Source organism: Mirounga leonina, unplaced genomic scaffold, assembly GCF_011800145.1.
Source record: "Mirounga leonina isolate KUSES-001 unplaced genomic scaffold, KU_Mleo_1.0 Mir_413, whole genome shotgun sequence".
In the NCBI taxonomy this organism is placed as follows: Eukaryota; Metazoa; Chordata; class Mammalia; order Carnivora; family Phocidae; genus Mirounga; species Mirounga leonina.
In genome coordinates, this window is record NW_023270734.1 from 308,942 (window position 1) to 323,756 (window position 14,815).

Consider the following 14,815-nt stretch of genomic DNA (forward strand, 5'->3'; position numbering starts at 1 on the left):
ATGGTACATGAGGCTGGTGTTTCCCCAGAGTTATCAGTTGGGTGACCCTATCCCAACAGGAAATGAGGTTAGTTCAACCATAGCTTTTCTTTAGTGAAATTTTTGTGTACCAAAAATAATTTATCATTTTTTCTTTTTGAAAATGAGTATAACATTTACAAGTTAGTCATCTTCTGTTGCTTTCGTTCTCCATGGCTTTTAAAAATCAGCTATGGTGGGCGCCTGGGGGGCTCAGTTGGTTAAGCAACTGCCTTCGGCTCAGGTCATGATCCTGGAGTCCCTGGATCGAGTCCCGCATCGGACTCCCTGCTCGGCAGGGAGCCTGCTTCTCCCTCTGCCCCTCCCCCCTCTCATGTGCTCTCTCTCATTTTCTGTCTCTGAAATAAATAAATAAAATCTTTAAAAAAAAAAAAAATCAGCTATGGTAGCTGTGAAATTTTTATCCATGGAATGTGATTCTCTTATAACTAGAAACTTGAGCTCATTTAAAACCATTCTTTCGCTGTCTTATCCACCTCAGCCTTAAAGTCTCTCTTGACAGTGTTTGTTCCATTTTGAGGATAATATTGTAGAAGGTGGTAATAAAATGGGAATACCCCTGTCTTATATTGTCTGTTAACATTTTATTCTCTGGGCAGTGCAGGTCTACTCAGACATTAGTCTTTTTCTGAATGTTTTAAAAGCTCTTTTTAGGGCCTTAGTTTTTGTTTTGTTTTGTTTTGTTTTGGTTAGACTTACTAATTCTGGGCTTTTATTTTTCTCACGTTATTCTAATGATTTTTATCTCTTGCACATCCTTGGTTATATAGTCTTTTTTGTTCTAAGATTTTATTTATTTATTTGAGAGTGAGTGAGCATGAGCGGGAGGGAGAGAGAGAATCTGAAGGAGATTATGTGCTGAGTGCAGAGCCTGTCCTAGGGCTTGATCTCACAACCGTGAAATCACCCTGAGCCGAAACTATGAGTTGGATGCTTAATTGATTGAGCTACCCAGGTCCCCCATAGTCTCTTAATAATAGTCTCATATCTGCCTTTCTCAGAACTCTTTGAAGTCTGTTGTCCTGAAGTGCTAAGGTACATGTTTCTGTTGTTTCTATTACCTTCTTTTATTTCTTCACAGTTTTAGATGACATCATTTAGTGAAATGTCCCTCCTATTCTCTTTGGTCCCTTTTACTTCACAGCAAATTCCTGCTTTACTGTTTGGAACTGAATTCTGAATAGCAGTTCCTTTATTTGTTGTGTGGATAAGAACACAGGCTTTGGAATCAGACAAACTTAGATTGAAATTTAGGCTCTGCCACTCTACCTGTGTGACTTTTGGCAAGTTACCTAACCTTCCTACGTCTCTGTTTCTTGTTTTGCAAAATAAGAATATAATGAAGATTTAAAAAGATGATTCATTCATGAAAAAGAACTTCACTTAGGGCCTGGTATGAAGAAGCAAGCACACAGCAGATACCAATTGCTGTTTGTTTGCTCTCTTCTAGGAGAAGAAATTATTTTCATAATTTAATCAACCATAATTGTGCTTGGGATAATTCATAGCCTACAGTATTTTCATTCTACAAAACAAGACTTCAAGCAACTATTATAATAGAAAGTGCTCTCCAGTTTCTGTGCTAGTTTTGTAATTTATATTAGAAAAGTATCACCTGACTTGCTCCTTTTATTTTCACCCAAGTGCTCTCTACCACTTTGGAAGAGACTGGATATATAGTAGGTAATGGGGCTTGTCCTGGACAAAATTATGAATGTGGAGGAGTTAACAGTAAATACATAGATTTAAGGAAAAGAGATGAGGTGGGGGTAGGTGGTGGGTGCCTGGTGAGGTCTGAAGATAGGAAACCGATTAAATACATGGCAGGGTGGAGTTGGGACAGTCACTCGCAAACAAACCTGATGGAAAGCCATGGTTAGAAACTTCTGGTAGGCAACGATCAGCAAAATGATGGGTGAGTAGGTATTTCTTCCGAGGTGTAGATTTGATGGGCAAGCTGCTAGTTGCTTCAGGTCATCCTCTGGGCTCCTGACAGTTGGCTGAAGCACTGTTTCCATAAATTTCTGTACAAGTTTATATATAACCTTATTACGTGCAAAGCTATTACTTTTTCCTTTCTATAAATTCATTAAATAAATTTTCTTTTTTTTGAACAAGGCTTACCCACTTCTATTCTCTAGTGAATTCCAAATTTGAGTGATGTCTTTTCACTTCCCTGTATGAAGTGGTTGTCATTTATTCAGTACTTGCTATATGCTATCCATCCTACCAGGCCTTCATAGAGTCCTCATCATAGCGGGGATTCATAGATTTCCTACCATAGCTTCCTGACCTGAACTGTCTGCCACAGTATTTACTTTTAATTTTTCCAGATGTAGCCTGCCATATATTTATTTTAGTTCCTGGGTTTCTTGATAATACAGTGCAGCGGTTAAGAGAATGTCCTTAAAACCAAGATTGTCTGGGTTTGCATCTCAGCTGCATCTTGCTAGCTGTGGAAGTAGAGCAAATTAATCTCTCTGTTCTCAGTGTTATCTGTAAAGTGGGACTAAAAATAGTACCTTTCACAGAGTTTTGTGAGGATTTAATACATTAATATATGAAAAATTATTAGAGCCTGTCACATTGTATGCTCTCAAATGTTAGCAATAATAATTTTACATGAGGACTTCTAATTTTCATAGCCTTCCCCTAAGCCTTTCCCTTTCCTGATGAGGAAGTTGAAGGTCAGAGAGATAAGTGACTTTTAGAAGGTGTTATGCTGTTGTCTTGCTTACTAAATATGTTTTTCTTTTTTACAAAATATGAGAGAAGGAGTATGTGTCCATAGTTGTCCATCTCTGTTTCTCACAAGAACAGCAGAAGTATATTTTAAAGAGGGAGGGAGGCTTTAGAAAGATGCTCTGTTAGTAATGGTAATAATCATTCAGCAAGCATCTGAGTTCCTACTAAGTGCCAGGCATTGTGCTAAGAGTTAAGCACAGTCCTGGCCTCAAGGAGTGTAAGCTGGTGAAGAAGGCAGATAAGTAAATTGACAGTTGGAATATGCAGCGATAAGGATAATGTTTAAATGTAGATGCTGGGGCACCTGGGTGGCTCAGTTGTTAAGCGTCTGCCCTTGGCTCAGGTCCTGGGATCGAGTCCTGCATTGGGCTCCCTGCTCCGTGGGAAGCCTGCTTCTCCCTCTCCCACTTCCCCTGCTTGTGTTCCCTCTCTCACAGTGTCTCGCTCTGTCAAATAAATAAATAAAAATCTTTAAAAAAATAAAAAATGTAGATGCTATAAGAACATGTAGGATGAGACTCCTCCAAGTTTATTTGGGGGTGGTTTGTATAGTTGGGTTGGAGAAAAAAAGTAAAGCCCAAGCTAGTCTTAAAGGATGCACAAAGAGTGGGAAGGAGAAGGAGGGGTGCCTTCCAAGCAGAAATGACAAATGTACCAAGGCATACCCACATGCGAAGAGTATCACAATGTGGGGAACAACATACATTATGGTGTGACTGAAGTTGAACCATGTGAAATTGTCAGATTTGATCATTTTGACCAACACAAAACAGCGGTGTGAGAGGAAGGATGGTGAGAGGTGGCAAACAAGAGCCAGGTCAAAAAGTGCCTAATTTTACCTGATTACAGATATATGCCCTGTAGGATTTTCAAATAGATGAATATTATTTTTCTTTTTTTAAAGATCCATGCTTAAGATAGGTACATTTCATTATATATACATTTTATCTCAGGAATAAAACTAGAAAATGAATCCTAGTTAATGATACCTGCATGGTTAAGTATTTAGGTGAAAGTGTACTGAAGTCTGCAGTTTACTTTGAAATGCATTAAAATATGAGATGGATGGATAAATAACATGATTAAACAGTAAAATTATAAAATGTTAATGATAGAATCTTGGTGGTGGTTATAGGAATCTAACTGTAAAATGTATTCCCTTTGTATGTTTAGTTTTGTTGGGGATAAGTCACTATAGAAAGCAAAGTCAGGAATGGATTTGAAGGTAGGCAAGAATTATTTTCCTAATTGATAAAAGTGTTTATCAAACTACTTTAGTGATAATGTGGCATGTCTAGAAATCACCTAATCCATCATTGTTAATACCCTTGCACTGAGAGCAGAGTGTAGATCATAGCAGGTGCTCAGTAAATATTTGAGTGTTGAATATTTCATAATCTCTGAAGTTATGCTTGAAGTCCCCAAAACAAATGTATACATTTGTTATCCTGGGTGCCCTCATATAATATAGTTTCACATAACCACAAGTATACTGTAATATTCTATAGACATATGCTACTAATGTGATCTTGAGAGTCAGTTGTTAATTCACCTACCAGTATGTATAGATATAACAAAAGTTTGGGTTTTATCCTTAGGTTTTATTTGAATCAGTTAAAAGATCTTAAGTAGGAGGTATGGCATAGATATACTGAGAACAATTACGTGGAGTACTCCAGATAATTTCTTGTTAGAAATACTGCAGTGCCATCTATTTTTTTTTTTAAGGTGGCGGGGGGTGGTGGTACAGAGGGAGAGAGAATCTTTTCTTTTTTTTTTTTTTTAAAGATTTTATTTATTTGACAGAGAGAGACACAGTGAGAGAGGGAACACAAGCAGGGGGAGGGGGAGAGGGAGAAGCAGGCTTCCTGCTGAGCAGGGAGCCCAATGCGGGGCTCGATCCCAGGACCCCGGGATCATGACCCGAGCTGAAGGCAGACGCTTACCGACTGAGCCACCCAGGCGCCCAGAGAGAGAGAGAGTCTTAAGCCGATGCAGGGCTCGATCTCACAACCCTGAGATCATGACCTGAGCTGAAATCAAGAGTCAGATGCTTAACCTATTGAGCCACCCAGGTGCCCCCAATGCCACCTATTTTAAATGTGACTTGAGATCTCTTAAAATTTTCCCGGGGAAGTAAATACCTTCTTTTTCTCCTTAATAAATGTGTCTGTAGGAAATTTGTTAGTATCTAGTTAGTTGTGCCCAGTGTTGGGATTGTTCTTTTTCTTTTTTAAATAACCAATTTTTTAAAAAATCAATTTTAAAAAATTAGTCAATTTTAAAACAAGGATTTAGAGGCTTCACTTTTTACTTTGGCTTCTTCTAGAATACAATGTAATTTCATAGCACCTTTTTGTCACCAAAAACAAAACAGAACAAACCAAATCCCTGAAAATTAAAAATCAAAAGGTCACCTTGTTACTCGCATTTTCTTTTTTCCCTTCAGCCTAGTAAAGGAAGATACTTAGATATCTGTTAAAGGTAGATCTTGGAGTACATATGGGGCTAGAAAAGGTTTATTTTTAATTTCACAGGTATTTTGAAAATTTATTTCAGTGGGCTTGTTATGCTTATATAAGGAGGACTGTTGTATGGGTTTATGAGTTTTAGCTACCAGTTAACCACTAATCAGTAATCCTATTTGTAAAAGTGAATTCATATCTGAATGTAAATTTGCAGGACATTTTTTTCTTTTAGGTCACATAAAGCTTTGGAATACAGATATAAAGACATTTGAGATGTACATTTACATAAGAGATGATCATAAACAGTGGAATTTAAAATTTGTGTTTTATTGACCACACAAAGTAATCTGGGCTGGAGAGAAAGTAATTGCTCAGGTGGATCATCACTAAGAAAATTACTATTAATATATTCTTATTTTTCTTCAGTCCTTCATGAACTGAACTTCAACTTTGATGCTATCTTTCATATTAGTGTAAAGAACATCTGAATCTGCCTCGCCATTCTTCCCATAGATATTTTTGTGCAGATTTGATTATGCATGGATGAGGAACAGGGTTACTATCTATGTGAATTTTTTCAGAGTGTTTTCTGATATTCTTAAGTAATTTCTTATGAATCTTTTTTTAAGGGAAAAATAAATCCCCTGAGGTATAAAATTTCTTACTTTCTCATAGATGTACTTGAGGGATACAATGGGACAATATTTGCATATGGACAAACATCCTCTGGGAAGACACACACAATGGAGGTAACATTTCATAATCTGTACTTGCGTGTAGTTTTCAGAATAGACAGTGCATTCATTCATTATTTGCGAAATTGTTTTACCATGCTTAAACATCTTTATTTACTCTTTATTGCATTCTCGTAGAAATAATACACAGGTAACGTCACTGTTGGAATCTATAATCAGTTCTGGAGCTTGAATAATGAAATTATATACTTGAAATCATATCTTAACTTTGTTTTATCAGCATAACCACGAAATATGAGCATTTTAGAATTAAGAGGAATTTTGTTACTTTATAATAATGGGAAATTTGAAATTTTGAATGTTTCATGTTTTCATTTGTATTCAGAGCAATTCTCTCCAAATATCGGCTACTCTTCTTTAGTAAGAATGTCTCCACAGTTATCGGTGCTGCTATTAATAAGATGTGGTCCTGCCCAAACTTTATATCTAGAAAACAGCCTGTTATCTTATGCTGCTGCTACAAAGCATCTGCTTTTATCATTTATCTGAGCATTCTGTATAAATGACTGCTTATTTTAGTGTAATTCATATTACTTATTCCGTAAAGTTAGAACAAAGACATTTCTAGTATTTGTGTGGATCTGACTTGAAGGAACAATACTTACGAGAAGAAGCAAACCTTTTTCGAAAATAAGTTCAATGCACAAGCATGGGTAATCTAAATCTAATGATTAAATAAAAGGCTAAGATCAGTTGGTAACCTTTGTTGTTGACATGCAGTATTTATGTGTAACTTACCAATATGTTATAGTTGAATTGGATTTTTTAAGATACTTGTAAAGCTGTTTTCACCAAAAAGTGGCAACAATTAAAATTACTGTCCTCTGCTGACTGTAAATTATAGATTGAAAGTTTTTACTTTTAATTCATACTTCTTAAAGTCTCATTTTGTTTTCTGTTTAGGGTAAACTTCATGATCCAGAAGGCATGGGGATTATTCCAAGAATAGTGCAAGATATTTTTAATTACATTTACTCCATGGATGAGAATTTGGAATTTCATATTAAGGTAAAAGCCTTGGGGAAAGATTGTGTTTTGTTTTACACCTAGAATAATTTTATTCCAAGAAATAATAAATGTTTTTCCCTTTTTAAAAGTTATTTTATGGACAGTTACAGTAGAAAGATCATTAGAGTTAGTAAAATGGGGTTCTTATCTGCCATTAGATGACTTTAAACAAGGTCACAAAATCTCTTGTCTTAGTCTCCTTCTCTATAAAATGAAGGAGTTTGTTTTATTACTGAACTCAGACTTTTTTTTTTTTTGGTAAATGTTTTATTTGAGAGAGAGAGTAAGCGACTACAGCAGTTGGGGTGGGTTGCAGAGAGAGAAGCAGACTCCCCGCTGAGAGCCTGGAATCAGGCAGACGCTTAACTGACTAAGCCACCCAGGTGCCCTGAACTCAAAGGTTCTTAACTGTTCTCATGAGTCTAATTCATTTTAGATGAAGATATGTAATGGAAATTGCTGTTATTATATGAGTTTAGAGAGTTCCAATCTTCCTGTTAGAACATGAGCTATGGCTGAGTTGTTGATAACTCTGCCCCCTAGTCTAGATCATGCTCCCTCAGACCCCAACAAATTTAATGAATGTGAATAAATTATTTTAAAATTTTAGTTGATCTTTTTTTCCTTTATTTTTTTGCCTTTCAGGTTTCGTATTTTGAAATTTATTTGGATAAGATAAGGGACCTGTTAGATGGTAAGTTAAATTCTTGCTCTTTTATCATTTTAAAATAGCATGTTACCTTTTTTAATAGTAGATAGATATGAGACTATTTCTAAATGACCTATATGAAACTGACTTAAATTATAAGAAACAGGTATATTTTAAAGTTCTTTTAAAGTTAGTTGAATGCCTTTGACACATTGAATAACTTATTTAAAGCACATATTTAGGGGTGCCTGTGTTTCTTAGGTAGTAATTAGAGAGTTGGATTATAGTTAAAGGTCCTGAGTCCTAGTCTTCTGTTAGCTGTCAATTAGATTCATTGCCCTTGGGCAAACTATTAAACCACTGTCTTACTGTTATTTTCAAAATGTGGGTGTAGAGGTTGCATTGGACCTAAAATTCTATATTGCTGCATTAATTTCTATTTAAATCTCCTACTGTGGGCACCTGGGTGGCTCAGATGGTTAAGCGTCTGCTTTCGGCTCAGGTCATGATCCCAGAGTCCTGGGATCAAGTCCCGCATCGGGCTCCCTGCTCAGCAGGGAGCCTGCTTCTCCCTCTGCCTCTGCCTCTCTGATTCTCTCTCCCTGTCTCTCATGAATAAATAAATAAAATCTTAAAAAAAAAAAAAAATCTCCTACTGTTTCTGCAGTCTTTCTTTAATAGTGATGTATCATATTTTTTAAATGTATTGTTATTAGGTCACTTGGGAAAGGAAACAGTCAATTGAATTGGTTATTTTCATAACTGGTTTTAGAGTTGAGGAGAATGTTGCTGGTGCTATTCATTTTTCTTTTTCAGTTTCAAAGACCAATCTTTCAGTTCATGAAGATAAAAATCGAGTTCCCTATGTAAAGGTACTTATAAAATAATGCTTGTTTTTAGAAAAGCCCTGTAATAAAAAATTTTAAGACTATTGACATACTTTAAAAAATTATGTTATAGGGGTGCACAGAGCGTTTTGTATGTAGTCCAGATGAAGTTATGGATACCATTGACGAAGGAAAGTCCAACAGACATGTAGCAGTTACAAGTAAGTAGGATGTTTATTAACACTAGTTAAGGTACAGAGCTGCCTTAAAATGTCTTTATCAGCATGATTAATTGTATTAGATTTTTATGTAAAGTAATGCTTTAGAAATTATTAGTAAGGGAAAGCCATGTTTGTTTATAGTTGTTTGTGTAATTTCATTGCAGATATGAATGAACATAGCTCTAGGAGTCACAGTATATTTCTTATTAATGTAAAACAAGAGAACACGCAAACGGAACAAAAGCTGAGTGGAAAACTTTATCTGGTTGATTTAGCTGGTAGTGAAAAGGTAAAATCTTTATATTCTGGTAGATATTTAAGTATTTTTATAAACTTGAGCTTGAATTTGGACTTTGGCGTTGTTCATTATTAACATGTTAGAAACTATAAAATTGGATTTGGTAATATTTTTGAGAGTTAAAAGTATTGATGCCAATGCTTATGACTACTTAAACCGAAAAACCAGTTCCAAATTACTGTCATTTGTGCGATAGTCCAGTTCAACCAATAGGTGTTACCTTTGTCTTAAGGTGTATGATTTTATTGAGAATTTTGTTTGGCATATATTGTCATAAATTTTATTAGGTATCCTTTTCCTTATTTTTGGTATCTGTTTTACCATACTGGCAGTGGGCTCCCTGTGAAAACTGGTAACTATCCATTAGTCTTTTATGGTTTGGTTTTACCTATTTCTTTCCTTTGGGTGATTATTTAATAATTACAGACTATACTGTATACTAATCTGATTCTAGTTTATGTGAAAATTAAAATAAGTTCAAATATCTTAATACCTGATCTCTGTAACCATTTTTGCTGTTTTGCTAATTTTTCTTCCTCTAATTAAAATGACATATTTATTCCCTTTTACTTAAGTCTTAAACACATCCTTCAAAGCCTGTCTTTGATTTTTGTGAATTCTGAGAGGCTGTTTCTTCAGCCAGCACTGTTAACGTATTATTTTATCCTGTCTTTTAATATATGTATTTCACATCTTTTTAAAAGAAGTTTGCTTATATATTTAAATTCAGTTTGTAATAGTTATAATGTCATTACGCTTTAGCAAATTTTAGAAGATTCCTCTTTTTTAATGAAGCAAAGGAGGTTAGCGAATAGTAAATTGCAAATGTACATGTAAATTTGTTAATTTTCAAGAGCACAAACTAAAAATAAAATTTGGTATCTCCTTAATCACATTCTTGTCATGCACCTAGTTACTTGACCAAGTTCTCAGAAGACTAATGAATACTCAAGAAATAGTGATAGCTTAGAATAAATAATTGGCAAATAAAATCGTGAAGCTTTTCATTTTGTTGTTTGCTGGCTATGGGTGACCTCTGAACTTTTTAGAAAATTCAAAGAAACCTACGATTTTGTTTCATTCTTTTGAAATCTTATGTATAGGTTAGTAAAACTGGAGCTGAAGGTGCTGTGCTGGATGAAGCTAAGAACATCAACAAGTCACTTTCTGCTCTTGGCAATGTCATTTCTGCTTTGGCTGAGGGAAGTGTAAGTATACATGTCTTCTCTTTCCTTATTGTTACCTTACAGGGAGTTACTTAAATATCAATGTATGTATATGCATGGATGTTTGAAAGATTTGGTGTGTTTGACTCAGTATGTGTAAATTAGTTGTCTTATAATATCAGTATGTAGATTTTAGTTCCCATCTTAATATTAATCAGAATAACCAAAATCCCTTTGTAGCTTACGTAAAGTGTAACATATTTCTATAACAAATTTTATGCCGTAGAAACCCATTGGTCTTCTATTTTTTTTTTGTTCGTAGACATATGTTCCATATCGAGATAGTAAAATGACAAGAATCCTTCAAGACTCATTAGGTGGCAACTGTAGAACCACTATTGTAATCTGCTGCTCTCCATCATCGTACAATGAATCTGAAACAAAATCTACACTCCTGTTTGGTCAAAGGTTTGTTGTTAAGAAAATACAAAGTCTAAATGACAGATAGGTCTTTTGTTTATTAAGTCTAGGAAAATATAGGTAGATATTATTCAAATCAGTGCATATTGTTAATATGCTAGACACAACGTTTTAATTGAGAGATAATACAAGCACGGTCCGTTTTTAAAGCTGCTTGAATTTGAATTAAGTTTTAGTACATATCAAAGTCAAATCTTAACTTCAGTCAGATTTATATGAGAAGCTTCAATTTAGCATTAAAGAAAATAAGCATTTAAATCAGATAATTAAGAAAAACTTGACAAATATAATTCTATATTATAGCCTGTTGACATATATGACAGGTTCAAATAATGAGATACCCAAATATGAATTGCTTAACCTAGGAAAATCGGTAGTAATGATTTTATCTTTGACCTTCAACAGTAATTTTTTTAAATTAATTTATCCTTGCAAATGAATTGGGAAAATACGGGCCCTTGTTTTTTATCCTCATCAGGTTGTTGTTGTTTTTTTTTTTTTAAGCTATTCACAAATTTGGGGACTAATGCAAATTTATTTAGCACTATAGTAATTATGGCTCTTTGTATTTAGTCATAAAGATAATTGAACAAGAATAGTCAAATTGCTTAACTAAAAATTATATATATATAATATCTATATATATCAGTTGAAAATAATTCTAGTTACATTTTTTTTTCCCTGTAATTACTTCTCTTAGGGCCAAAACAATTAAGAACACAGTTTGTGTAAATGTAGAGTTAACTGCAGAACAGTGGAAAAAGAAATATGAAAGAGAAAAGGAAAAAAATAAGACCCTGCGGAACACCATTCAGTGGCTTGAAAATGAACTCAACCGATGGCGTAATGGTAATACTTTATGAATATGTCATTTTGAGTTTGTTGAATACGAAAGTAAAACTATTTTATAAATTTGAGACTGATATGAACATAAAAATAACAAACCATATCCATTTTTACTTTTTAAGCATTAGGGATCATCAATTAAAAATGAATAAAATTTTTAAATTCTGATTTTACCTGAAATAATAAATAGAGGCACAGAGGCCATCTAGAAGCTATAGAAGTCACAGATGGCAAGGTTCCTACAGTAGGGTGGAAGCAATAAAATTTACAAGATTTGGTGACTGGATTTAGAAGATGGGGGTGAGGGGCGCCTGGGTGGCTCAGTCGTTAAGCGTCTGCCTTCGGCTCAGGTCATGGTCCCAGAGTCCTGGGATCGAGCCCCACATCGGGCTCCCTGCTCAGCGGTAAGCCTGCTTCTCTCTCTCCCACTCCCCCTGATTGTGTTCCCTCTCTTGCTGTGTCTCTGTCAAATAAATAAATAAAATCTTAAAAAAAAAAAGAAGATGGGGGTGAGTCAAAAGTAATTGCAGCTTCTCAAATCTCAGACTGAGTAGATAAGAAAATTGGTGAGAACAACTGAAATTGAATAAAATTATAATTCATTTTAGACAGGTGGATGTTTATTAACTATGCTGTTGTCTTATTTTAGGAGAGACAGTGCCTATTGATGAACAGTTTGACAAAGAGAAAGCCAACTTGGAAGCTTTCGCAGTAGATAAGGATATTACTATTACCAATGATAAACCAGCAGCTACGATTGGAGTTACTGGAAACTTTACTGATGCTGAAAGAAGAAAGTGTGAAGAAGAAATTGCTAAATTGTACAAACAGCTTGATGACAAGGTAGGTATTGTTCATGTTCCATTTTGTTTTAGAATTTATGACATAGATATTTTTATTTTTAATTTTAATGTTACACGTCCAGGGGACCTATATACATCTTCCTTGGTTTCTGTTAACCTTTTGAAAATCATTGTAAAGTTGACCCTCAAATAACACTGGTTTAAACTGCATGGGTCCACTTAGATGTGGATTTTTATAACAAATACAGTACAATAATATAAATATATTTTCCTTACGATTTTAATAACATTTTTTTCCTCTAGCTTACTGTATTATAAAAATACCGTATACAATACATTAACAAAAAATATGTATTAATTGTCTGTTTATTGGTAAGCCTTCCATTCAACAGCAGGCTAGCTACAGTTAAGTTTTTGGGAAGTCAGAAGTTATATGTGGATCTTTAACTCTGTTGGGGGGGTGGGTGGTCAGCGTCCCTAACCCTCACATTGTTCAAGGATCATCTATATTAATAAAAAATATAAAATCACAATTTCTGTTTCTGTGCAGAAACTATGACACAAATTTTTTTTTTTTTTTTTAAGATTTTTATTTACCAGAGAGAGAATGGGAGAGAGAGAGAGCATGAGATACGGGAGAGTCAGAGGGAGAAGTAGACTCCCCGCTGAGCAGGGAGCCCGATATGGGACTTGATCCCGGGACTCCAGAATCACAACCTGAGCCGAAGGCAGTTGCTTAACCAACTGAGCCACCCAGGCGCTGTATTTTTCTTTTTTAAAAGAATTTTTGAAAGGAAATTGGGCATTGGGTCATTGGAGAGCCTTAATGAAATGATTTCTTAGAATCAGGGATCTAAGGACTCGATAATAAAGGTGATGCAAGAGATTAGAGAGGGAATAAAATAAAGTGGAAATAGTGTTTTCCTGCTTTGATCGTGTCAGTCAGTAGTGTGAAAAATAAATTATGAACCTGATAGGATGGGGAAAACAAGAACAGTAAAGAGACTAGAAGTAAATAGTTCTGGTTTTGGTTTTAGGTGATGTTTTATATGTATTAAGCAGATGCGGCAGGTTTGGAGTAGCTATATGGCCATTATTTTCAATAATAGAGTTAAATGTTTATTTTTTTTGCATTTAAACTATTAATAGCTTTTATAAACATGGACTTTTTAATTGTGTGATGTTACTGTTATTAATTGAAAGAAATTCCATCTCAGCATTTTTCTAGGAAACTGAAATAAGCTATGTTAAATTTAGAGAAACAGTTTTGAAATATTTTGGTCGGGGGGAATAGTAATCTTAGAATTTGTGTTAGCAAACAATCAGGTTGTGAGCTACTTTGTTAACTAATTCCTTTAAAATTCTAGGATGAGGAAATTAATCAACAGAGCCAATTGGTAGAGAAACTGAAGACACAAATGTTGGATCAAGAAGAGGTAAGTTGAATACCTTACATACTGCTTTCAGAAAAGCTTTATAGTTTGTCACTATTATTTAAACATAAAAGATGAACCTACAGAGCTCAGAATATACTGGAGTACATTTACAAATTTTTTTAATATGCTTGTGCTTCACTGTGGATATGATACATCATATGGATTGAAGCAAAGATTGACTTCCTCTTAAGGTCTTTCTTTTTTCAGTTTGAGTTCTATCTAACTGGAGGGGAGAGAAAACTTTTTTCAGTATTTATTCTTTAATATACTTCTACTGGACTTTTTAAACTCTGTCTTCTACTTTCCTTGCTTGAAGTAGAGTGCTGTTTTATCTCCTTATTCTTCCCAAACCATGTCTTACTAATTCTTGAGAAAGACTTACTACACTGGGCTGGGATAACTTTAGACTGTCCCTCCCTTAATGAAGAGTATTTCCACATGTAAGTGAAGGAAGAAATATTAAAAACACAATGTTTTATTGTCACTCGTTCACTTAAACACACAGATACAGGTTTAAAGGGATGATTTAAGAAAGAAAATAATGGATCTCTGAATTGCTTGGATCTGTCTTTAATAATTGTATAATTTAAGGTATGACTCACTGTGGGAATGAGAATGTCAGTGAATGAAACATTTTTTACTCCTCTCACCATGTCTATTTCATCAAACCTGTTCATTTTTGCCTTCTTTACTTTCATCTTAGTTCTTTCAGGTTTCTCTTCTCTAGTAGATTGTCACCTAGTTTGGACCCTCAGTTTATCTTATCTGGCAGAGCAGGGGGATAATTAAAAAATGGTACTCCATTTAAGGTTTGTTTTGGAGATGGGGGCAAAAGATTATACAGCTTCAGTAAAGAAGAGATAGCCACCATCAATCACCTTAGTCCTGGTCACATCACCTTTGTATTTCAATTATAGCATGTTTCCTCAAAAGGGTCACTAGTAACATTTACACAATTCTTCATTATAATATTCTGTGCTGTGTGTTATAGGACATTTAGCATGCGTGGCCCCTACTTCTAAGTGCCATTTGCATTCTGCTCCATTAGAAATACTCCTGCAAATTTCCAGATGC

The 14,815-nt window shown here is 34.7% G+C and overlaps 1 protein-coding gene across 2 annotated transcripts in view; it reads left to right on the plus strand.

Annotated features, from left to right (window-relative positions):
* The window catches only part of KIF5B (kinesin family member 5B), a 47,573-nt gene that overhangs the window by 12,128 nt on the left and 20,630 nt on the right, over positions 1-14,815 (plus strand). The window contains exons 3-13 of one of the 2 annotated variants that reach the window (XM_034987172.1): positions 5,928-6,001; positions 6,911-7,015; positions 7,661-7,709; positions 8,481-8,536; positions 8,625-8,712; positions 8,877-9,001; positions 10,114-10,218; positions 10,499-10,644; positions 11,357-11,505; positions 12,152-12,345; positions 13,673-13,741. In XM_034987172.1, coding sequence (XP_034843063.1) covers positions 5,928-6,001; positions 6,911-7,015; positions 7,661-7,709; positions 8,481-8,536; positions 8,625-8,712; positions 8,877-9,001; positions 10,114-10,218; positions 10,499-10,644; positions 11,357-11,505; positions 12,152-12,345; positions 13,673-13,741 — 1,160 coding nt within the window. The remainder of the gene's footprint in view (positions 1-5,927; positions 6,002-6,910; positions 7,016-7,660; positions 7,710-8,480; positions 8,537-8,624; positions 8,713-8,876; positions 9,002-10,113; positions 10,219-10,498; positions 10,645-11,356; positions 11,506-12,151; positions 12,346-13,672; positions 13,742-14,815) is intronic. The other variant, XM_034987173.1, reaches the window with a different exon arrangement.